General features: G+C 58.8%; 4 protein-coding genes across 4 annotated transcripts; 2 read left to right on the top strand and 2 right to left on the bottom strand.

The window, feature by feature from the left end:
* Positions 1 to 505, top strand: ENH_00063230 (hypothetical protein, conserved; the record flags this gene model as incomplete). Its single annotated transcript, XM_013582127.1, has 1 exon — positions 1 to 505. A coding segment is annotated over one exon (505 nt), but the record flags the coding sequence as incomplete, so codon positions are not given.
* Positions 506 to 987: 482 nt separating this feature from the next.
* Positions 988 to 5,374, bottom strand: ENH_00063240 (GTP-binding protein, putative; the record flags this gene model as incomplete). Its single annotated transcript, XM_013582128.1, has 11 exons — positions 988 to 1,139; positions 1,423 to 1,544; positions 2,046 to 2,434; positions 2,661 to 2,787; positions 2,990 to 3,096; positions 3,325 to 3,430; positions 3,653 to 3,738; positions 3,948 to 4,122; positions 4,376 to 4,476; positions 4,642 to 5,129; positions 5,353 to 5,374. The coding sequence occupies 11 exons, from the start codon at positions 5,372 to 5,374 to the stop codon at positions 988 to 990; spliced, it is 1,875 nt and encodes a 624-aa protein (XP_013437582.1).
* Positions 5,375 to 10,198: 4,824 nt separating this feature from the next.
* ENH_00063250 (aminotransferase class V domain-containing protein, conserved, putative) lies at positions 10,199 to 14,190 on the top strand (the record flags this gene model as incomplete). Its single annotated transcript, XM_013582129.1, has 5 exons — positions 10,199 to 11,855; positions 12,061 to 12,185; positions 12,586 to 12,684; positions 13,607 to 13,678; positions 13,894 to 14,190. The coding sequence occupies 5 exons, from the start codon at positions 10,199 to 10,201 to the stop codon at positions 14,188 to 14,190; spliced, it is 2,250 nt and encodes a 749-aa protein (XP_013437583.1).
* Positions 14,191 to 14,797: 607 nt separating this feature from the next.
* Positions 14,798 to 23,008, bottom strand: ENH_00063260 (hypothetical protein, conserved; the record flags this gene model as incomplete). The annotated part of the gene is made up of 13 exons (XM_013582130.1): positions 14,798 to 15,087; positions 15,225 to 15,571; positions 15,852 to 15,928; positions 16,311 to 16,570; positions 16,705 to 16,923; positions 17,106 to 17,392; positions 17,832 to 17,905; positions 19,053 to 19,310; positions 19,462 to 19,924; positions 20,140 to 20,358; positions 21,202 to 21,286; positions 21,892 to 22,692; positions 22,906 to 23,008. 13 exons carry the CDS (start codon positions 23,006 to 23,008, stop codon positions 14,798 to 14,800), a joined length of 3,483 nt encoding a protein of 1,160 aa, XP_013437584.1.
* Between the last annotated feature and the right edge of the window lie 478 nt (positions 23,009 to 23,486).

Below are 23,486 nucleotides of genomic sequence, written 5' to 3' on the forward strand. Positions count from 1 at the left end.
CAGCAGCAGCAGCAGCAGCAGCAGCAGCAGCAGCAGCAGCAGCGGGGTGCAGTTTAGGGAGGCTGGGAGGTGCACTTGGAGGGCGCTGCTGCCCTTCAGCCCGCGGGTCTTCGCCACCAGAAACGAAGTCCTCCTCGGGCTCCCTGCTGCTGGGGCCCCCGCTGCTGCTGCTGCTGCTGCTGCTGCTGCAGCAGCAGCAGCAGCAAGTGCTGCTGCAGCAGAACCCCTCGACAGCGTCGTCGCCACACTCAGCCTCCCCCCCGCCTGCCAGATGCTCGACATCCAGGGCGCCTTCCGCGCGTGGGTCCGCCCCGCCCCAGCAGCAGCAGCAGCAACAACTGCAGCAGCAGCAGCAGCAGCAGCAGCAGCAGCAGCAAACCTCTTCGAAGTCATTCTCCAAGTCGACCTCTCCCGACAGAAAACCCCCGCCATCGACGCCGTCTACTACAAACGCCTCGCAACCACAGCAGACTTCGACCTCGCCACCGCCAGAGGCACTTACTAAACCCCTGCTGCTGCTGCTGCTGCTGCTGCTGCTGCTGCTGCTGCGCTGCTGCTGCTGCTGTGAGCCAAAGGCCACGACCTCCGCAGGGGCGGGGGGCCCCAAGTTGGGGCCCCGGGGGCCCCCTCTCTTGGGAGGGGGCCCCTCTCTTAGGAGGGGGCCCCTCCCAATAGGGGGGCCCCCCCTTCTCTTAGGGGGGCCCCTACCTCTCTTAGGGGGGCCCCCCCTTCTCTTAGGGGGGCCCCCCGCTGGGGCCCCCCGCTGGGGCCCCCCGCTTAAGGACTACAGTTTGTGCGCCGTCTATTTTATTTAGGCCGAACGAACCCTTGGGGGCCCCCCCCTTTTGTCAAGGAGGGGCCCCCACTGGGGGCCCCCGGGGGCCCCCCGGGGAATGGCCAAGGACTTCTTGCATGCAGACAGGGGGGCCCCCCTGCATGCACTCAGGGGGCCCCCCTGCATGCACTCAGGGGGCCCCCTGCATGCACTCAGGGGGGCCCCCAACTCCCCGCCAAAGGGACTTTCGGGGGCCTCTGTGTGACAAGTGAAGACAGCGTCTGTGCAGCCAACAATGCTGCTGCTGCTGCTGCTGCTGCTGTGCTTTGTTGCTGCGGCCGCAGCAACGCGCGCTGCTGCTGCGCTGCACAGCAGCAGCAGCAGCAGCAGCAGCAGCAGCAGCAGCAGCAACAGCAGTAGCAACAGCAACGGCAACAACAGCTGCAACACCGAACGTCATTTATCTTGGTTACGTCTATACGGCTGTTCGATGCTGAGGGTTTAGGGTTTAGGGTTTAGGGTTGAAACAGACAGCCAGCCTAAAAAGAGCTAAACCCTAAAATGGAGTCAAAGGAATTAAATATGCTTCCATGAGAAGGGTTTAGGGTTTAGGGTTTTAAAATAAGAGCGTCTTCTTCCAGGTTGACCGTTGCCCTTCTTATTGGCTCGAGCTGCTGCTGCTGCTGCTGCTGCTGCTGCTGCAGCAGCAGCAGTTTGTGAATCTCTGCTGCTACTGCTGCGCAACCAAGCCCAAAGCGAGGAGATGCCGCTGCAGCACAACAGCAACAGCAGCAGCAGCACTAATAGCAGCTGCGCTGTGCAAGGGTCTAGCGTCTAGGGTTTAGGGTTTAGGGTTTAGGGTTTAGGGTTTACCTATTACAGGTATCTGGGGGAAGAAGTGCTGCATGCGGTGGTGAAGAGAATCTGCTGCCAGCAGCGGCTGGTGCTCCAACGCGTCGCACTTTGTTACCACCACCTGCAGCAGCAGCAGCAGCAACAGCAGCAGCAGCAGCAGCAGCAGCAGCAGAAGCAGCAGTAGCTGCAGCAGTAGCAGCAGTTCCTGCATCAGTGGAGCCAACACGCGCGGCAGCAGCCCCGCGGACCTGACTTGGATGATCTAGGGTTTTTTAGGGTTTAGGGTTTAGGGTTTAGGGTTTAGGGTTTAGGGTTTACGAGCTCCTTTTTCCTGTCAAAGTGTTTATCATAAATCCTCAGTTCTCTTCGCAGCCGCAAAAATTGACAAAAAACATCTGGAGAATATTCTCCATACACCTGAAGGAGCCGGCTCTCCTCTAGCTGCTGCTGCTGCTGCTGCTGCTGCTGCTCTTGCTGCGGCTGCTGCTGTTGCTGCTCTTGCTGCTGCTGCTGCTGCTGCTGCTCTTGGTGCTGCTGCTCTTGCTGCTCGCCGTCCTGCTGCTGCGAAGATGGACTCAGCGCGGTGCTGCTTCGCGTGTCGCTGCTGCCGTCTTCGAGTTGCTGCTGCTGCTGCTGCTGCTGCAGAAGGCGCTGCTGCGACTGCAGCAAGCCAATCTGCTGCTGCTGCTGCTGCAGCAGCAACCGGGGGTCTTGCTGCTGCTGCTGCTGCGTGGGATCGACTACATATAAGAAGACACGCGATCGGTAGTAGTGCCGCAGAATGCGCAGACCCAGCCTCTTGTCCTGCGCCTCGCAAACCCTAAACCCTAAACCCTAAACCCTAAACCCTAATCCCTAAAAGACAGCCTTCCGCCGTAGCTCGTTCTCTTCAGATCGCTGGTGCGTGCCCTCAGGTCCTGCCGAGCGCTCAGCGCCTAGGGTTTGGGGTTTAGGGTTTACTAGGGTTTAGGGTTTACTAGGGTTTAGGGTTTGCTAGGGTTTAGGGTTTGCTAGGGTTTAGGGTTTGTACTTTGTGGGCTCCCGGGAAAAGCGCAGGAGGGTCTAGCAGCAAAGCCTTCTCTCCAGAGGCCCAAAACAAAGAAGCCACAAAAGGCCTTCGCGTGCGGAAACCCCCGGGGCCTATTCGGGACTGGTAGCTGCACTCCAAACCCTAAACCCTAAACCCTAAACCCTAAACCCTAAACCCTGGGCGGAGCTCTCGCGACGCAGCTCTAGCGATCCGAAAAGAAAGTGCTGCTTCATACGTTGCACTGCGTCGGCCGCAACCCTCTCGCTCCTCCTAAACCCTAAACCCTAAACCCTAAACCCTAAATCCTAAACCCTAAACCCTAGACGTACTCAGTCAAGGCGGAGACAAGGGAGGTTTTTCCTGCTGCGCTTTCCCCCACAACCCCCACGTCATTCACGAGCCGCAGCTCCAGTTCGAGGTGCACCTTCTCTCCAGCCTAAACCCTAAACCCCAAACCCTAAACCCTAAACCCTAAAGCCCAAACCCCAAACCCTAAACCCTAGACCCTAAGCCCCATCCCAACCAAACGATCTAAACCCTTCATTTTCGTTTTCTGGAAATCCCCAAGCGCCACGCTGCCACCAGCAGCAACAGATACGCGGCCTACGCGTCAGGGATTAGGGTTTAGGGTTTAGGGTTTAGGGTTTAGGGTTTAGGGTTTGACCTCTGGAGCCCTCCTCTTTTTCTGCTGCTTCAAACTTGGCGGCGCTATTCCCCCTCGGCCGCCAGCAGCTACCAGCAGAGACTGGCCCTCCTCCAGCAGCTGCTGCCTGGGCGCACCAAACCCTAAACCCTAAACCCTAAACCCTAAACCCTAAACCCTAAACCCTAAACCCTAAACCCTAAATCCCTAGTCTCACGCCGGGCAGATGTTTAAACCCTAAACCCTGCAGAGCCCTAGGCTGAAGACTCTCTATAAAGACAGCGCGAGGGTTCAGCATTCGACAGCCTGCGTAGGCGCTAGGGTTTAGGGTTTAGGGTTTAGGGTTTACCAGAATACAGAGGCCCTGATAGCTCTGCCGCTGCTGCTCTTCTGCCCCGTCAGAATTCTCTTGCGCACGATCGTACCCGGGGGCAGCTGCAGGCACAGTCCAAACCCTAAACCCTAAACCCTAAACCCTAAACCCTAAACCCTAAACCCCAAACCCTAGTAAAACATGAGCCTTTAAGCCGACAGGCCCCAGGCGGCGCGGAGGCCAGAAACCACACATGCGGGTCCACTGTTGAGGGTTTAGGGTTTAGGGTTTACGGTTTAGGGTTTAGGGTTTAGGGTTTAGGGTTTGGGACCTTGACAATTGTGTCGGGCGCGTGCAAACCCCTGCTGGTTTGCTGCCCGTCGCCTCCTGCTGCTGCAGCAATTTGCTGCTGCACAGTGTACAGACACCCCACTGTGCTGCTGCAGCGCAGCAGCACAGAGCCGCCGTGGCCGCCGTAGCCAGGGCCCTTGCCCAGCGCCCCACTCCTGCACAAACCCTAAACCCTAAACCCTAAACCCTAAACCCTAAACCCTAAACCCTAAACCCTAAACCCTAAACCCTGATTTGTGAGTTCTTCGGCTAGGCACTGAACACGAAACTTTGAACCCTAGGCACTGAAGTCGAAACCCTTACATGGAACCCGAAACCCTAAACCCTAAACCCTAAACCCTAAACCGCAGGTCCAAAATTCTGAGCCGTGAACCTTGCTTTCCAAACCCCAAACCCTAAACCCTAAACCCTAATGGACCAAAAATGCTCCTAGTAAGCCTTAGGCCTAACCCCTCGTCCGGTTCGCTACCCACCAGTCCCGCCGCACTAGCCCAGAAACCCTCCAAACCCTAAACCCTAAACCCTAAACCCTAAACCCTAAACCCTAAACCCTAACCTGAAGGCCCCTTCTTTGGGGGCCCCCCCCCGACCCCCCTTCGCCTTGACCCACAAGAAGTCACAAAAGGGAGGGGGGGGCCTCCCAGGGTATTCAACATCTTCGGAGTGCAGCAAACCAACCAGAGCTGCTGCTGCTCCCGTTGCTGCTGCTGCTGCTCCTGCTGCTGCTGCTGCTGCTGCTCCTGTTGCTGCTGCTGCTGCTCCTGCTGCTGCTGCTGCTGCTGCTCCTGCGCCCGCTGCTGCTGCAGGTTCTCCAGCTGCTGCTCCTGCTGCTTCTGCTGCTGATGAGGCTTCAAGAGAGAGCCCCGCAGAGGTTTCACCACATGCTGCTGCTGCTGCTGCTGCTGCTGCTGCTGGGGCTGTAGGTGCAGGTGTTTCTGCAGCTCCTGCGTCTGCTGCTGCTGCTGCTGCTGCTGCTGCTGCTGCGTTAGAATGCAGCGTTGCTGCTGCTCGCTGCTGCTGCAGCAAAGTCGCAGCCCAAAGCGGCGCCGTCGGAATGCTGCTGCTGCTGCAAGACCCCCCAGTGTGCTGCTTGCATCTCCTGGGGGCCCCTGGGGCCCCTGGGGGCCCCCAAAGTGACCCTGTCTATGTTTACGGGGCCCCCCTAATAAACCCTAATTCCTAAACCCTAAACCCTAAACACTAGACCCGTGGTCAGCAGAGTTCGCCAATGAATCCACTGAAGGTCACTTGGCCGGAAGCTCAGGGCCTAGGGTTTAGGGTTTCGGGTTTAGGGTTTGCTGCTGGGGGTCTAGAGCTGCGAATTGTAATTTCAAACGCAAGGGTTAGGGTTTAGGGTTTAGGGTTTAGGGTTTAGGGTTTAGGACCTAGGGTGTAGAGGAGCAGCATTGCTCCTTATGCTCCAAGGGGGCCCCGGGGCCCCCAGTGTGGGGCAGCCAATGGTCCTAAACCCTAAACCCTGAAACCCAAAACCCTAAACCCTAAACCCTCAGCCACAAGCCCTAGTAAATTCTTTCATGTTTTCTGTTTTTTCTCAATATCGGGATTTGGGTTTGAGATATTTAGAGCGAAACTGCTGGCTCACGCCGTAGTACTCGGAGCCTAGGGTTTAGGGTTTAGGGTTTAGGGTTTAGGGTTTAGGGTTTAGAGTTGGGGGAATGGCGTCAGAGTCGCAAAGGGTCCGCGAGGCCCTAACTTTCCTCCGGCGCAATGAAATCGGGGGTTCTTGCCGCCGCAGTCTAAGCAGCAGCAGCAGCAGCAGCAACAGCAGCAGCAGCAGCACCAGCAGCAGCAGCAGGAGCAGCAGCAGAAGCAGCAGCAAGCGTGGCAGTAGAAGAAGAAGCAGGAGAAGCAGAAGGAGCAGCAGCAGCAATTCAGGGTTTATATCTGGGCCCTTTGGGGCCAGGCCTTTGCTGTACTTCGATTTTGCTGCTACGGGTACACGAGGGTTTAGGGTTTAGGGTTTAGGGTTTAGGGTCTAGGGTTTAGCGTTAAGGGCTTGGTGCTGCCTGCCAACAGCCCCTGAATTTGCATTTCTGAATACTATTTAAGCCCGCAGACGAGAACCCAAGTCTGGGGTTCACGCCGCAGGCCCTAGGGTTTAGGGTTTAGGGTTTAGGGTTTAGGGTTTAGGGTTTAGGGTTTAGGGTTTAGGGTTTAGGGTGGGGGTTTAGGGTTTAGGGTTTAGGGTTTAGGGTTTAGGGTTTAGGGTTTAGGGTTTAGGGTTTAGGGTTTATGCAGGGCGCGGGAAACACCCCCGCGTTGGTGAACAGTTTGTTGACTTCGCTGTGCAACATTTCGCCCTTCTTTAGGGTTTAGGGTTTAGGGTTTAGGGTTTTAGGGTTTAGGGTTTAGGGTTTAGGGTTTAGGGTTTAGTGCTGCGCAGGCCGCCCACTGCGCTGCGTGGAAAGGTGTATATACACCTCAGTGCTGCCCCTCGCAGCAAACACCCACAGCCACCAGGCGGCTTTGGGGCGGCAGGCCACTTACTTTGTCCGCGAGGTAAACCCTAAACCCTAAACCCTAAACCCTAAACCCTAAACCCTAAACCCTAAGCTCTCTAGACCCCAGGCGGTAGGCTCCCCTCGCCAAGGTCCCAACTAAACCCTAGTTGCTCGCCGGGGAGGAACTCTAGGCCCTGAGGGCAGCAGTGGCTCTTTGGCGGCTAGGGTTTAGGGCTTAGGGTTTAGGGTTTAGGGTTTAGGGTTTGGAGTTTTCAGGCGCGTCAGATAGCGAAGGAGTACTTCAATGCAGGCCCCGAGGACGCCCTTTACTTCTGTGGCTCTGGGGCATCTGCTGCAGCAGCAAAGCTGCTGCAGCTGCTGCTGCTGGGGGCCCCGCAGGTTGCTGCTGCAGCAGAGGAGACGCAGGCAGCAGCAGCAGCAGCAGCAGCAGCTGGTGCAGCATCGACTGCAGCTGCTGCGGCGGCGGCTGTGTCTCTGCTGTCCGGCCCGCAGGCCGCTGCCGCCGCTGCTGCTGTTGCTGCAGCCAACCCCAGCAGCAGCAGCAGCAGCAGCAGCAGCAGCAGCAGCAGCAGCAGCAGCAGCAGCAGCAGCAAAAGCTACTTGCAGGCCTTCAGCGAAGTTTTCGAAGAAGACCGCTGGGGCTCTTTTCGCTGCCGCCGCTGCTGCTGCCGCCTCAAGACTTCTTTGCATGCGCGGCGGCACTTGTATGTGCATGCAATCTCAGACATAGAAGCTGCTGCTGCAGCGCAGCAGCAGCAGCAGCAGCAGCAGCAGCAGCAGCAGGGAGAGGGGCAGGGGGGACAAGAGGAGGGCCAGGGACTGGACCAAGCTGGGCAGCGTGAAGAGCCGCAGCAGCAGACTGAGCAGAGGCAGCAGCTGCTGCAACAGGAGGAACAGCAGCAGCAGCAGCAACAGCAGCAGCAGCAGCAGCAGCAGCAGCAGAAGCCCCACGTGCACGTCATATTCCTTTGCGACCCCACAGGCCACCACTCGTTGCTGCTGCCGTTTTCAGCTGTACAGACACGGCAGGACAGCAGCAGCAGCAGCAGCAGCTACTGCAGCAGCATGAAGAGCCGAGCTGGAGCAGCAGCAGCAGCAGCAGCAGCAGCTCAAGCGGGGGCCTACTGCTGGCCGCAAGACTCCCTCTCCTGCAGCACATCAACAGGAGGCCGTGATGCAGCAGGCCCAGCAGCAGCAGCAGCAGCAGCTGCAGCAGCAGCAGCAGCAGCAGGTGTCTCATACTCATTTCACCTGCTGTCTTTAGATACTGCAACAGGAGGCCTTTGCCTGTGGGGCCTCAAGCGGCTGCTGCGGCGCCTCTCTCGCTGCTGCTCTCGGTATAACCAGCAGCAGCAGCAGCAGCAGCAGCAGCAGCAACAGCAGCAGCAGCAGCAGGAAGAGCCGCAGCAAGGGACGGCCGAAGACGGGGAAGACTGCTGCGAAGCTTGCAGCGGCAGCAGCAGAGGCGAGCAGCAGCAGCAGCTACTGGAGCAGCATGCACAGGCGGGCTGGAGCAGCTGCAGCAGCAGCAGTAGCAGCTGCAGCAGCAGCAGCAGCAGCAGCAGCAGCAAGGGCCCTACCTGCTGCTACAGCGGCTTCGAGTCATATTTTGCTGCCTTGGGTCTGCAGCAGCAAAAGGTTTGCCTCGTCCCTGTCTGTCTCCTTTCTGCAGCAGGAAATGTCACGGGAACTTTGTTAGCCAGCCGTAGGTTTGTAGGTAGCTGCAGCAGCAGCAGCAGCAGCAGCAACAGCAGCAGCAGCAGCAGCAGCGAAGCTTCCGCGTTTGCTGCTACTCTAGCTGCTGCGTGCAAGCTCGTGCACGCTCATGGGGGCCTCGTTGCTGTTGATGCTGCAGCAGCAGCAGCACACGTCCCCATTGACTTCAACCCGCTGCAGCAGCAAGTGCAGCAGCAGCAGCAGCAGCAGCAGCAAGAAGAGGAGGAGGAGGCCCCCCCACGCTTGCTGTTTTCGCACCCTTGGCTGTGTCCTGCTGCTGCAGCAGACACCAACACCTCATCTCCTGCAGCAGCAGCAGCAGCAGTATCTGCTGCTGCTGCTGCTCCAGATGCCGTTTTCTTCTCCCCACATAAACTCCTGGGAGGCACAGGGTCTGCAGGTACACGAGCTGCTGCTGCTGCTGCTGCTGCTGTTGCTGTTGCTGTTGCTGTTGCGTTTTGCTGTGCTTCAGAACTTACTGTGGCTGCTGCTGCTTTGTTTGCTGCTGCAGTTGCTGCTGCTTGCGCATCTGCCCTATTTCTCTTTCCGCTGCTGCGCGTACTGAGCGCAATGCTGCTACTGCTGCTGCTGCTGCTGCTGCTGCTGCTGCTGCTGCTGCTTCAGGTTTGCTGCTAGTAAAGAAGCGGCTGCTGCTCTCGGACTTGCCTGGCCACCCGGCGGGCGGCTCCGTGTACCTCGTGAACGCGAAGTGGCCCCAAACCCAGCAGCAGCAGCAGCAGCAGCAGCAGCAGCAGCAGCAGCAGCAGCAGCAGCAGCAGGAGTTGAGTGCGTCTTTGCATGCAGTCTATTTGATGGACAGAGCAGAAGAAAGAGAAGAAGGAGGAAGCCCCAACTTGCCCGCCATTTGCCGTGCTGCTCTCGCGCTGCAGCTGCTGCAGCAGCTGCCGCTGCAGCAGCTGCGAGACAGAGAAGCTCAAGCAGCAAGAGCCCTCCTTAGGGTTTGGGGGGCCCACCCCAGGTGGGCTGCTGCTGCTGTTGCTGCTGCTGCTGCTGTTCGTGCTGCTGCTGCTGTTCGTGCTGCTGCTGCTGCTGTTGTTCTTGCTGCCTGCTCGCTGGTGGTGTCGTTCCGCTCTTGCTGCTGTTCTTCTTCCTGGTGCTGAAATTTCTTGCTGCTGCTGCTGCTGCTGCTGCTGTTTGTGCTGCGCTTGCTGCAGCTGCTGTTGTTGCTGCTGCTGCTGCGTTGCTAGTCACCTCCCTGCGTTTATGCTTCTTTGCGTCCTTTGGCCCTCAGCGTCTTCTCGCCAGCTGCAGACCCTAAACCCTAAACCCTAAACCCTAAACCCTAGCTGCGTGTTTCTGTTGCAGAATTCAAATTGTGGGAAACACTGCAGCCCCTCGCGTGGGCATCATCTCTTTCCTGATCAAATACGGAAATGACCTGCGCCCTGCAGCAGCAGCAGCAGCAGCACCCACTGCAGCAGCAGCAGCAGCAGCACCCACTGCAGCAGCAGCAGCAGCAGCAGCAGGCGGGCTCTATCTGCATCCGCACTTCGTGGTGCGTTTGCTCAGCGACTTGTTTGGGCTGCAGTGCCGCAGCGGCTGCTTATGTGCAGGGCCTTACACAGCATTTTGTGTGGGGTTTGCTGCTGCTGCTGTTGCTGCTGCTGAGGCGCTGCTGCTGCTGACGGGGCAGGAGCTGCTGCGCCCCGGGGTCGTCCGCGTCAGCGTCTCTCTCGCGCTGCAGCAGCAGCAGCTGCAGCAGCTGCTGCTCGCAGTCCTCTGGGTTGCAACACACGGCTACAAGCTGCTGCCAGCTTACTCTGTGGATGCAGAGACGGGGGACTGGACCCCAAAGCCAGCAGCAGCAGCAGCAGCAGCAGCAGCAGCAGGCGCTGCTGCTGCTGCTGCTGGCGGCAAAGGAGCAGCCGACGAGAAGCACCGCGTCTGGCTGAGCGACTTCAACCCCAAAATCTACAGCAGCAGCAGCAGCAGCAGCAGACACAGGCGCCGCGGGCAAACAGCAGCAACAGCAGCAGCAGCAGCAGCAGCAGCAGCAGATCCCGTGGCTGAAATGCTGCAGTTTGCCAACAAAGTTGCTTCCAGCTGCATCCGCAGGTTCAGCAGCGAGGCAGCAAATCGGCCGCTGCTGCTGCGGCTGCCGCCTTCTTCTCCGCTGGGCTTCAGGGCCCCCTTGCTGGGGCCGCTGCTGCAGCCGCGGCTGGGGCCCCCAGCAGCAGCAGCAGCAGCAGCAGCAGCAGCAGCAGCGGGAGCCTACCACGCGAAGGTGCTGCAAACTGCTGCTTCCATGCTCTGGTTTGCTCTTCCCGAAGACGGCAGGGCGTCGCTCGCCAGCTGGCAGCAGCAGCAGCAGCAGCGGCAGCAGCAGCAGCAGCAGCAGCAGCAGCAGCAGCAGGTTTTGGAGACGTTTTCTCAGGTCACTCAGAGGCTGCAGCAGCACGAAGGAGACACGCAGCTTGTCTCCTTGCTGCAGCGGGAGGGAGAAGAAGAGATGCGGCCGCTTGTTGCTGAAGCAGCAGTGCGGTGGGTTGCTGCAGCGCCTGCTGCTGCTGCTGCTGCTGCTGCTGCTGCACCAAGCGAGCAGCAGCAGGAAGGCAGCGTCTTAAGGGCTATTGACTCTGTCTTTGAAGTTAGGCGCTACCCAGCGGAGCAGCCGCAGCAGTGTGTCTGCAAGTGCAGCAGCAGCAGCAGCAGCAGCAGCAGCAGCAGCAGCAGCAGCGCTTGCTGCAGCAGCAGCAGCAGCAGCAGCCAGAATCCCAGCCACTGCAGCGCATGCGCTGCACTTCAAAAGTATATCGAAATGTGCATGGCCTTGAGTGACCCCTGGACTCCTTGCAGCAGCAGCAGCAGCAGCAGCAGCAGCAGCAGCAGCAGTACCACCAGCAGCAGCAGCAACAGCGGCAGTACTCACGGATTGGACTACTCGTATTCAGAGTTGCCGAAGCGGGAAAACAAACAGAAGGCCACAAAGCAACAGCAGCAGCAGCAACAGCAGCAGCAACAGCAGCAGCAGCAGCAACAGCGCCAGCGACAGAAGCGGCAACCGCAGCAAAAAGCGGCGAAGTCACAAAAAGCAGCAGCAGCAGCAGCAGCAGCAGAAAGCGCGCCAGCAGCACCCTCAAGGTCACCAGCAGAAGCAGCAGCAGCATCTGCAGCAACAGCAGCAGCAGCAGAGGCCCCTGCCGCACCCTCAGCATCATCATCAGCAAGGGCAGCAGCCCCAGAAGCAGCAACAGCAACAGCAGCAGCAGCAGCAGCCCCAGCAGCCGCAGCAGCAGCAGCAGCACCTGAAACAGCAGCAGCCCCAGCAGCCGCAGCAGCCGTAGCAGCAGCCCCAGCAGCAGCAGCCGCCGAAGCAGCAGCGGCCCCAGCCGCCGCAGCAGCCCCAGCAGCAGCCCCTGCAGCAGCAGCAGCAGCAGCAGCAGCAGCAGCGCCAGCAGCAGCAGCAGCAAGGGGCCTGGCGGGGCTGCAGATCCCGCGTTCGCTGCGGCGGTCTGTGGGGCAGGCGCTGCATGCATTCAAAATGCTGCAGCAAGGAGATAGGGTTTTGGTGGGGCTTTCTGGAGGCAAAGACAGCCTCACGCTGCTGCTGCTGCTGCTGGAGCTGCAGCAAAGGGCCCCCATAAGCTTCCACGTTGCTGCTGCTACTGTGGACCCCCTCACTGCCAGCTTCAACCCCGCGCCCCTGGGGCCCTACCTCCGCAGCCTCGGTAAACCCTAAACCCTAAACCCTAAACCCTAAACCCTAGTTCTTGAACCCTCGGCGAGGGAGCCGCGGCCGACCTGCTCGAGCCCCCGCTCACCTGCTGCGCCTGCAGCTGCTCCCCCTGGCTGCTGCACACTTCGCTGCTGCTGCTGCTGCCGCTGCTGCCTGCTGCTGCTGCTGCTGCTGCTGCTGCTGCTGCTGCTGCGCAGGGGTTGAGTGGTATCGGCTGCAGCTGCCCATTATGGAGCTGGCCAAGCGCTGCATGAAGAGACAGTCCATTTGCGCCTTCTGCTCCCGACTGCGCAGGGGGCTGCTGTACTCCTGCATGCGCAAGGTTTGCTGCTGCTGCTGCTGCTGCTGCTGCTGCTGCAGATAGTGCTGCTGCTGCTGCAGATAATGCTGCTGCTGCTGCAGATAATGCTGCTGCTGATGAGTGCTGCTTCTGCATATGGTGACGATGCTGCTGCTCGCGCTGCTGATGGTGCTGCTGCTGCAGGCTTTGGCATACTTGCTAGTGCGGCTGAGCCTTGCTGCTGCTGCTGCTGCTGTTGCTGCTGCTGCTGCTGTCTGTTCGCTTGCGTATTTGCTGCTCTGGAAGTGTTTGTTTCTTTTTGTCTCTTTTCATTATTTGCCTCCATCCTGCGTCTTCCTTGCCGCTGCCTGTCGGCTCCTGCCCGAGGGTTCAGGGTTTAGGGTTTAGGGTTTAGGGTTTAGGGTTTAGGGTTTGCGTGCAGCACGGGTATAACGTGCTGGCCCTGGGGCAGCACTTAGATGACCTCGCAGAGTCTTTCGTAATGTCTGTCTTCAACAATGGCAAACTAAACACCATGAAGGTAACTTTGCTAGGGTTTAGGGTTTGGGGTTTAGGGTTTAGGGTTTAGGGTTTAGGGTTTAGGGTTTTGGGAGTTCGGCTCAGGGCGTAGGGTCTACGGTGTATGACTTCGAATTCTGGCTTTAGAGTCAAGGGTTAAGGGTTTACGGTTTGGGGTTTAGATTTTAGAGTTTAGAGTTTAGGGTTTGGGGTTTCGATTCTAGGGTTTAGGGTTTAGGGTTTAGGGTTTTTCGCGGTGCCTTCTCCTTGAGACACACTCAGAAAAACGAATATATTGACTGCGCCGCATTTGCTGCTGCTGCTGCGCCCCCGCTGCTGCCGCCCCTGCCCCTGCCACTCCTGCTGCTGCTGCTGCTGCTGCTGCTGCTGCTGCTGCTGCTGCTGCTGCTGCAGTGCCACTACAGGCCCGCGTGTGGGGCCCTGCGGGTAATTCGGCCGCTGGCTTTCACGCGGGAAATTTCGACGCAAAATTTCGCTGAGACAAATTTGCTGCCAGTAATAAATGAGAACTGCCCCGCCTGCTTCGCCCACCCCAAAGAGGCAAACCCTAAACCCTAAACCCTAAACCCTAAACCCTAAACCCTAAGCCCTAAGCCCTAAGGCCTAGCCGTAGACCCTCGCGGCGGCTGGGCAGGGCCGTCCTTGGCTCAGAAGCAGGAAGCAGCAGCACTCAGCAGCCCCTTCCCCTTGCTGCTAATGCCCTAAACCCTAAACCCTAAACCCTAAACCCTAAACAGCTGCGCGTTCTAGCCTAAACCCTAGCGGAAAACCTAGCCAAACGCCGAACTTCTAAACCCTAAACCCTAAACCCAAACTCACTCTGCTGGTGGCTCTCCAGGCCACCCGAAACGCTGCTCCCGAGGTGTGGCACCTAGCGTTTAGGGTTTAGGGTTTAGGGTTTAGGGTTTAGGGTTTGTGGGCAGAGACACCGCGTGAAGCTTCTGCTGAGCGAACAGGAAAAGGAAATCCCAAACCTCTTCAGCAACATCCAAAAAGTCTGTTGTTGCTGCTGCTGTTGCTGCTGCTGCTGCAGCAACAGCTTCTACTGCTGCCATTTCAGGTGTTCGTGTCGATATGGGTGCTGCTACTGCAGCAGCAGCAACTGCTGCTGCTGCTGCTGCTGCTGCTGCTGCTGCTTTACGGCTGCTGCGAAACTGCCAAGCCCTTCGCTGAAGATGCTGCCTTTTTGCTGCTGCTGCTGCTGCTGCAGGCTCTGCTGCCTTTAATGGCCGTCGACCCAATTGCCCGTGGAATTTCAACCAGCGACCAGCAGCAGCAGCAGCAGCAGCAGCAGCAGCAGCAGCAGCAGCAGCAGCAGGGTGAAGGCGACGATGATGAGTCCTTACCCCCCGAGGTTGCAGCTCTGCTGCAGGAAGTTCCCCGTCGCTTCTCTGCTGCGGATGCTGCTAATGCTGCTGCTGCTGCTGCTGCTGCTGCTGAGGAGGAAGATGAGGAAGCAATGCTTGCACTGACAGCCTGCGGAGTTGAGGGCTGCCCCAGGGCTTAGGGTTTAGGGTTTAGGGTTTAGGGTTTGGAGCTTGATTTGGGGGGCTTTTTGCGTCTGGAGAGCTCGAGCAGCCGCTGCAGCTGCTGCTGCTCCTGCTGCAGCACGGAGTAGGATGTTTGCTGCAGCTTCTCAGGTGACCCCAAGGGCACCCACTTCCGGAAGACAGACGGGGGCCACCGCCAGTGCTGCAGCAGCAGCAGCAGCAGCAGCAGCAGCAGCAGCAGCAGCAGCAGCAGCGTTGGCAACAGCAGCAGCTGCTTCTGGAACAGGAGCAGAAGCAGCAGCTGCTGAGGCTGAGGCTTTTTAAACCTGCCCTCATGCGCGTAGTGACTTTCCTGCTGCAGCGGCTGCAGTTGCAGCAGCAGCAGCAGCAGCAGCAGCAGCAGCAGCAGCAGCTCTCACCTGGTACACATCCTCCGAGTCGCAGGGCAGCAGCAGCAGCAGCAGCCCTTTGAGGTGTATGGACAGACAGCGCTGGCTCGCTGCGTGCTGCAGCAGCAGCCTTTCAGTGTACGTCCACCTGCAGCAAACCATTTTTTGGCCCTTCAAGCTGCTGCTCAACGGTCTAGGGTTTAGGGTTTAGGGTTTAGGGTTTAGGGTTTAGGGTTTACCACTGATCATGGTCTTCAGGGTCGCAAGGAACAGCCAGCAGCTGGCTGTTGAGGCAGTTATCTACATTAGCTGTATGTACACCGCGGATCTGCAAAAGTTGCTGCTGCTGCTGCAGCTGCTGCTGCTGCAGCTGCTGCTGCTGCTGCTGCAGCAGCAAGGCAGCAAATAAGGCGTGATCTGCTGCGCAGTCTGTCGTGACTGTTAGGGTTTGCTGCAGCGATTTGCTGTCGCTCCAAGAGAGGCAAAGGGGGGGCCATCTGGGCCCTCTGAGCCACTTAATGTTGCCTAATCGCAAACCCTAAACCCTAAACCCTAAACCCTAAACCCTAAACCCTAAACCCTAAACCTTCGCAGCTCCGAACTCAACAAGCCCCTCCACCCTACGCCCTCGTTTAGGGTTTAGGGTTTGCTGCTGCACTCACCTAGAAGGGGGATAATGTCCTCTAGCGGTGCTGCAGGGAGCCCGGGAACAAGTCCTGTTGCTGCTGCTGCTGCTGCTGCTGCTGCTTTGTTTCTGCTGCACGTTCTCACAAATTCTGCTGCTGCTGCTGCTGCTTTGGATTGGTCTTTTGGGCCTGTTGCCGTATGTTCTGCAGCTGCTGCTGCATCAGCAGCAGGTCCTGTTGCAGAATTCGCTGCTGCTGCTTCTGCTGCTGCTGCTTCTGCTGCTGCTGCTGCTGCTGCTGCTGTTGCTGCTGCTGCTGCTAGGCGGCTGGGCAGGGGACTTGGGCTGCCCCCCAGAAAGATGTTCGGCTCCCCCAAGGCAATCCTAAAATGCCCCAAAAATAAATAAATAAATAAACAAATAAATATTTATTTATTTATTTATTTATTTATTTATTTATTTATTTATTTATTTATTTAATATTTTTATTTGTCAAAAAGATAAATAAATATTTAAGGCTGAGGGCCGCGAAGACAGAAGAGAAAAAGGAGCCAAGGGGGGAGCAGCAGCCAGCATGGCGGCTCCTAGAAAATGGCCCTAAACCCTAAACCCTAAACCCTAAACCCTAAACCCTAAACCCTAAGCCCTAAACCCTCAAACTAACCAAGGCAGCATTGCAGCGTCTCCCAGCCAGGCCTCAGCAACCCTCAGTTTGCTCTGCAGCAGCAGCCGCTCCTCTTCCTGCGCCGCGCAAAGCCTAAACCCTAAACCCTAGCCCCTAAACCCTAAACCCTAAACCCTAGCACCTAAAGTTTGAACCCTAGCCCGTAAACCCTAAACCCTATCCCTTGAACGCAAGCCCTAAATCCCTAGACCCTGGCCCGTAAACCCTAAACCCTAAAACCTAGCCAGCAAACGCTCGAACCAAGCTCTAAACCCTAAACCCTAAACCCTAGGAACAGAAGAAAGCCGCAGCGGCACTGCCCGTTCTCCCCAGCAGCCGCAGGAAGGCCTGCGGTGGGCAAATTCTAGGGTTTAGGGTTTAGGGTTTAGGGTTTACTCTTCTGCTGCGGGGAGGGCTGGGGTCTGAGGTGTATATACAGCTGCAGGGGGCGCATGCAACAGCAACCCCACAAGCAGCAGCAAAAAGAGAAAGCTCAAGAGACACCCCAGCTCTGTGCTGCAGCAGCGGATCTGGGGAAGCAGCAGCAAGCAGCAAGGCTTTTGCTGCAGCAAATGCTGCTCCAGGCAGCGCAGCAGAGGCCACTGCTGCTGCTGCTGCTGCTGCTGCTGCTCCTTCTGCTGCGCCTGCTGCTGCTGCTGCTGTTGGTGCTGCACTTCGGGAAGCTACGGCGCGCAGGTCTAGCGCCCAATTCAGCTCAGCTGCAGCAGCAAGGCGCATGCAACAGCAGCTCCGAGATAAATGCAGCAGCAGCAGCAGCAGCAGCAGCAGCAGCAGCAGCAGCAGCAGCAGCAGCGCATAGGATCTTCTTCCGCCATACCCTTTCTGGGCTTACCCTTGTGACAACGGGGGCCCCCTGGGGGCCCCCAGAGGGCCCCCATTGTCTTTGCCTCTGCAGGAAATATGATGGCTTGCTGCTGCTGCTGCTGTTGCTGCTGCAGCAGCAGCAGCAACGGCTGCAGCCAGTGGGGAGAGACCCGCGCTTCAGGAGGCAGCACAACGACTGCAGCAGCAGCCGCTGCTCGAGCAGCAGCAAACACTGCAGCAGCATAAGCTGCATTCAAACAAAAGACTGCAAACCCTAAACCCTAATTTCTAAACCCTAATTTCTAAACCCTAGGCTGCAGCGGCTCAGGCTCGCTGCGCCTTTTCGGGCACTTTCTGCCATTTTTTCCATGTAACAGAAGATTTAGGGTTTAGGGTTTAGGGTTTAGGGTTTAGGGTTTAGGGTCTGACTCTTTTGAATCTCAGGTAGCACTCTGACTTTAGGGGTTTGCTGCAGCAGCGGCAGCAGTGGCCCCAGGGGGCCCCCGTCCTTAAGTATGTAATATTGCTGCTGCTGCTGCTGCTGCTGCTGCTGCTGCTGCTGCTGGTAGGGAGCCAGAAGCACCTCCTGCAGCAACTGCTGCGGAGTGTGCTGCAGCAGCTGCTGCAGCAGCTGCTGCAGCAGCAGCAGATCTCTGTCGCTCACAGCCACAATGATGCTGGCGGGGGCGAGGGTTTGAGAGCCCTCAAGGACGGCCCTGCGCAGCAGCCAAACCCTAAACCCTAAACCCTAAACCCTAAACCTTAATATGCAGATTCAAGGCGTTTGCAAGTAAAAGTCTGAACGATTACGGCTTAGCGTTTAGGGTTTAGGGTTTAGGGTTTAGGGTTTAGAGCGAACTCGCAGCCAGGTAAAGGCGCGGGCGGTCGCAGCAGCGCTGGAGGCCAGTCATGGGGGACAGGCTCGGGTAGGATGTGCAGCACTTGCTGCTGCTGCTGCTGCTGCTGCTGCTGCTGCTGCTGCTGCTGCTGCTGCTCAGGGTACTGGGGCAGCTCGAAGTCTTGGGTGCGCAGCAGCAGCAGCTGCCGGGTAGCAGCGTACAGCAGCAGCAGCAGCAGCAGCAGCAGCAGCAGCAGCACCTTGACAAGCTGCCGCCCCCACGCCCAGCAAAACCCCCAACACCCAAAATACCTAACCCGCCCTGCTGCTGCTGCTGCTGCTGCTGCTGCTGCTGCTGCTGCTGCTGCTGCTGGTCTTTCGCCACCCAGAGCTGAATGAACCCTCCCCTCAGCAAGATCTTCTAGGGTTTGAGGGTTTTGGAACTCAGGGTCACCAGGGGGCCCCTGGGGCCCCAAACCCTCAGGGGCCCCCCGGGGCCCCCGTGGGCCAGCAGCAGCAGGCCATTGGTGCAGCATGAGGGCACCCCGAAACCCTAAACCCTAAACCCTAAACCCTAAACCCTAAACCCTGGAGACAAAAGCTAAGTTTGACTTTAAAGGGCGCAGTGTGGCTCTGGGGGGGACTGGAGACGCTGCAGCTCCCCCGCCAACCCTAAACCCTAAACCCTAAACCCTAAACCCTTGCGGTCTCCGGGGACCCCTGGAGCCCCAAAACGTACACTGGGAGCTGCCAAAGGTTTTTTAGTTGAGAATTAATTATGTTTAAACTCTATTTTAGGGTTTAGGGTTTCTGATTCTCCAGCATTGCGACAAAGCCCCCCACGAGGTGACCCATGGTCACCTTGCCCGGCCAGGGGCTTCCGCCCCGTTGCAAACCCTAAACCCTAGCTCATATCCCTAAACCCTAAACCCTAAACCCTAATTCCTAAACCCTAAAACGCAAAGCCAAAGATCTAAATCGTTAACCGCTTGATTTAGATCTTCGGGAATCACGAGCGCTGAACACTGAACACTAAATGCAAAACTCTAAACCCTAAACCCCAAACCCTAAACCCTAAACCCTAGTCTCCAAGCTGACCCCTTTCAGCTCATGCCTGGCGCAGTCGCCATCCCTTTAGCAGTCCACCTCAGCCACACCAGCAGCAGCAACAGCAGCAGCACATCTCCCGCTGCCACCTCCAGCGTAAACAGCCGCCCCCCATAAGGACAGTCTCTCATTGCTGTGGCTTTGGGGGCCCCCAAAACAGCAAAAGAGGGGGCCCCCAGGGGGCCCCCGCAGCGGAGGCAGCACAAAGCCTCATAGGGTACGCTGCAGTTGGGGGGCCCCTTTAAAGGGCCCCTTTCAAGGTTCTGGGGCCCAGAACGCACGCTGCTCCTGCAGACGGGGGCCCCCGGGGGGCCCCCCCTTGGAGGGGGGCCCCCATTTTGGGGGGCCCCCTGGGGCCCCCCTAAGTTGGGGGGCCCCCTGGGGGCCCCTCGAGATGGGGCCCCCAGGGGCCCTCTGCAGAGGTCCCCCACGTTCGCCTGCACACTAGCATAGGCCTCAAGGCCCCACAGAGACAAAGGGCATAATGCTTTGGGGGGCCCCTTAATGGGGCCCCCAAGGGGGCCCCCAGGGGGGCCCCCAGGGGGGCCCCCAGGGGGGCCCCCAGGGGGGCCCCCAGAGGGGCCCCCCAGGGTGGGGGCCCCCGGGCGTAGGAGAAGGCAGCAAGGGTCTTGGGGCCCTTCATACCAAAAGACAATACACCCTGCTGCAACAACTTGAGCAAAGAGGCCCTGAATGCAGAAACCCTAAACCCTAAACCCTAAACCCTAAACCCTCTGCTGCAGCGAGTCGTGAGGCTGCAACCAGGAAGACTCCTCTGGGGCTCAGCGTCTAGGGTCCAGGGTTTAGGGTTTAGGGTTTAGGGTTTAGGGTTTGGCCTACGGTGCCTTGCTGAGGAACAGCAGCAGCAGCAATTTCTTCTCCTAGGGCCCCCAAGGGGCCCCCTTGTCCATCAGCAGCAGCGCAGCAAGCTGCTGCAGCAACGGGCTCTTCTAGCTGCAGCAAAAGACGCTGCTGCTGCTGCGGCTGCTGCTGCTGCTGCTGCTGCTGCTGCTGCTGCTGCTCCGCTGCTGCTGCCACCGTAAATCTTGCCACACCAGGAGGAAACAGAAATGCTGCAGGGGCAGCCAGGGGCCCCCTAAACCCCACAAGGGCCCCCCGGGCTTTGCAGGGGGCCCCCTGGGGGCCCCCCTTGTCTTCTGGGGGGCCCCCAATAAGGGCCCCATTTGTCAATTGGGGGCCCCCCTTGGGGGCCCCCCTGCTGCACTCTCTTTCTAAAATATAAATGGGGCAAATTGCGAAGAGGCGGCAGGTGGCAAAGTGCACAGAAACCACCCATGGGTGCCTGCAACCAAACCCTAAACCCTAAACCCTAAACCCTAAACCCTAAACCCTAAACCCTAAACCCCAGGGGTGCCTGCGCATCCTCGCAAACTTTAAACCCTTATCCCTACTGCTCAGCTTCCAGCTCGAGACCCTGTGGATTACATAAGGGCCTAGGGTTTAGGATTAAGGTTTCAAAAAGGGTTTAGGGTTTGGCGTTTAGGGTTTAGGGTTTACTGGCAGTGAAGGGGTGCTGCGTTCCAGTCCTCAATATCGCAGCAAAGAAGATCTTTGGGGGGTTGCTGCTGCTGCTGCACCCAAGGGCCCCTCTGCTGCTGCAGCAGCAGCAGCTGCTGCTGCTGCAGCAGCGCAGTGTACGTACAGCCCCCGGGGGCCTCGTACAGCCCAAAGACCCCCACGAGAAACCCTCCAGTGCACAAGTTCCAAATCTTGTACCTAAACCGCAAACCCTAAACCCTAAACCCTAAACCCTAAACCCTAGACCCTAGGCTGCAGGCTCCCAGGGCAACGCGGTGGGCTTTCTCAGCCTTATCTCAACGAAGCAGAAACGGGCTCAAACGCTGAAAACGCCACTTTAGGGTTTAGGGTTTAGGGTTTAGGGTTTAGGGTTTACCCAACAGGGGTTTTCCGCGGGTCTAAGAAAAGACAGTCTTCCATAGGAAGCCCCACAGAGATACACCGCAGCAGCCGCCAGGAAGGGGGGCCCCGGGGGCCCCTAGGGGGCCCCTCTTGGGGGCCCCCTGGGGGCCCCCTGGGGGCCCCCGAGGGGTGTGGGGGCCCCCCAAAGGGGCCGACGCAGAGGCGGTTAATTAGTTGCAGCTGCAGCAAAACGGTCCAAACCCTAAACCCTAATTCGTATGAAGCCGCAGGGATTTGTCGGCGACGCAGGGGGGCGGAGGGAGTGGCCGAGGGTTTAGGTTTAGGGTTTAGGGTTTAGGGTTTAGGGTTTACGGGCTGGGGGTGGCGCTTCAGGTCTTGGGGAGAGTCCGAAACATAAATGGGGCCTCCGCTCAAAACCCTCGCAGCGCACTGGAGGTAAGAGTGCCACTGGCAAAGCGAGAGCATGTCCCAGTCTGAGCAGCAAGGGTTTAGGGTTTAGGGTTTAGGGTTTAGGGTTTAGGGTTTAGGGTTTGGTTTTGGGGGAGATTTCGAGCCGGCCGAACTGCCTGCTAGCAAACCATTTGCCTCCTAAACCCTCAGCTTCCAGCCTGACGGTGCACTCCCCAAAACCCTAAACCCTAAACCCTAAACCCTAAACCCTAAACCCTAAACCCTCACCGCAGCGCACAAAGGGCCCCACCCACAGCGCCGTCGCCGCGTTGGCCCAAATATGAGAGCAAACAGAAGCAGAGGTTTCTTCGCACTGAACAGGAGAAGCGCAGCACTCCAAACCCTAAACCCTAAACCCTAAACCCTCAGAATCTTACCTGCTGCTGCAGCTGCAAGCAGCAGCTGCAGCAGCAGTGCCAGCAGCAAAAGCGGAGTCATGAAGAAGCAAAAAAGCAGCAGCAGCAGCAGCAGCAGCACCGGCAGCAGCAGCAGTACGAAATGCGTGAGAAGCAGTGGCACGAACAACAGCAGCAGCAGCAACAGCACCTAAAAGCAAGCAGCAGCAGCAGCATCTAAGCAAGCAGCAGCAGCAGCAGCAGCAGCAGCATCTAAGCAAGCAGCAGCAGCAGCAGCAGCAGCAGCACCACCCCAAAGAGCAGCAGCAGCATCTAAGCAAGCAGCAGCAGTAGCAGCACCCCCCAAGCAGCAGCAGCAACAGCAGCAACAACAGCAGCATCCACCCAACAACGAGCACCATCAGCACCAGCAGCAGCAGCAGCAGCAGCAGCAGCAGCAGCAGCAGCAGCAGCAGGCTTGCATTTGGGGCTTTGTGGTCATCTGAAGTTCTGCTGATTATGAAATGCTTTTGCTGCCAGACACAGGGGCCCCAGCAGCCCATGCAGGTCATTGCTGCTGTACATACACTGCAGGCCTCCGCAGCAGCAGCGTGAGCGCCCCCTGCTGCTGCTGCTGCTGCTGCTGCTGGGGCCGCTGCAGCTGCTGTTGCTGCTGCTGCCGGGAGTTCTGCGGCTGCTGCTGCGGGAGCTGCTGCTGACGCCGCCGCAGGCGCCCACTCGTCGCAGCTGCAGCAGCAGCAGCAGCTCTTGCTGCTGCGGCGGCACTGCACGCGGCGGGGCCGCGGGGCTTCGCGGTAGAGTTGGTAGAGCTGCTGCTGCTGCTGCTGCTGCTGCTGCTTCTGCTGCTGCTGCTGCTGCTGCTGTTTGGGCTCAAAGCAAGCAACTGCTGCATCTGTGAGTGCATGCACGTAGTGGTGAAAAGCTCTGCTGCCTCCAAATTGCTTAAGAGCAGCAGGCCTTGCTGCTGCTGCTGCTGCTGCTTCTGCTGCTGCTGTGCCTCTTGCATTTGCTGCTCTTGTCGCGGCTGCGTCCTCATTTGCTGCTGCTGCTGCTGCTGTTGCTGCTGCTGCATCGGCTGCAGCAGCAGGGTCGTCTGTGCGCTTCGCCTCCCCGTCCTCAAGGGCAGCACCAGCTCCACCAGCAGCAGCAGCAGCAGCAGCAGCAGCAGCAGCAGCAGCAGCAGCACCTGCTGCTGCCATGACGAGCAGCGACAGCGCGTCCACCTTGCAGCCACTGATGCCGCATGCAGCAAGGGCCCCATAGAAGCAGCAAAAGAGGGGGGGGGCCCCCCGAGGGTCCAAATAGTTTAGGGGGGCCCCCCACTGCAGCAAGTGGGGGGGTGGGGCCCCCTGCAGCAGCAGACCTGAAGCCTCACAGGCAGGCGAAAGCAGCACCTTGCTGCTACTGCTGCTGCTGCTGCTGCTGCTGCTGCTGCTGCTAATGCTGATGACACAGGTGCTGCTGCTGCAGCCGCTGGTACTGCCACTGCTGCTGCTGCTGCATTGTTGCTGCTGTGGTCAGAGCGGCTGCCGCTGCTGCATTTAGTGCTGCTGCTGCTGCTGCTGCTGCAACTCACCGCGGGGCAGAAGGGGCTTGCAGTCCTGCTGCAGCAGCGGCAGCAGCTGCGGCAGCTGTTCCTGCTGCAGCAGCTCTTGTGTGCAGCCGCGCCAGGCTCCCATCAACGCGTGCCAGACAAACACTGCAGGCGAGTGCTGCTGCTGCTGCTGCTGCTGCTGCTGCTGCTGCTGCAGCAAAGAGACACAAGCCTTGAGGTCTCCTACGGTCTTTTTGCTGCCCCTAAAAGACAAGGCGGCTGCGCTGCACGGCTGTGTCGCTTCCCTGCAGCAGCAGCAGCAGCAACGGCAGTAGCAGCAGCAGCAGCAAAAGTAGCTGCTGCAACAGTTGCAGGAGCTGAACTAGCAGCTGCAGCAACACCAACAGCAGCAGCAGCAGCAACAGCAATGGAGCGCCTCCTGCGGTCCCCCTGTGGGGCCTCTGTAGAGTCCCCGTGGGGCCCCTGGGGGCCCCCTGGGGGCCCCCCGGGGGGCCCCTGGGGGGCCCCTGGGGGGCCCTTGGGGGGCCCCTGGGGGGCCCCTGGGGGGCCCCTGGGGGGCCCCTGGGGGGCCCCTGGGGGGCCCCTGGGGGGCCCCTGGGGGG

This window comes from Eimeria necatrix, genomic scaffold, assembly GCF_000499385.1.
Source record: "Eimeria necatrix Houghton genomic scaffold, Enh_scaff566, whole genome shotgun sequence".
NCBI classification, from domain to species: domain Eukaryota; phylum Apicomplexa; class Conoidasida; order Eucoccidiorida; family Eimeriidae; genus Eimeria; species Eimeria necatrix.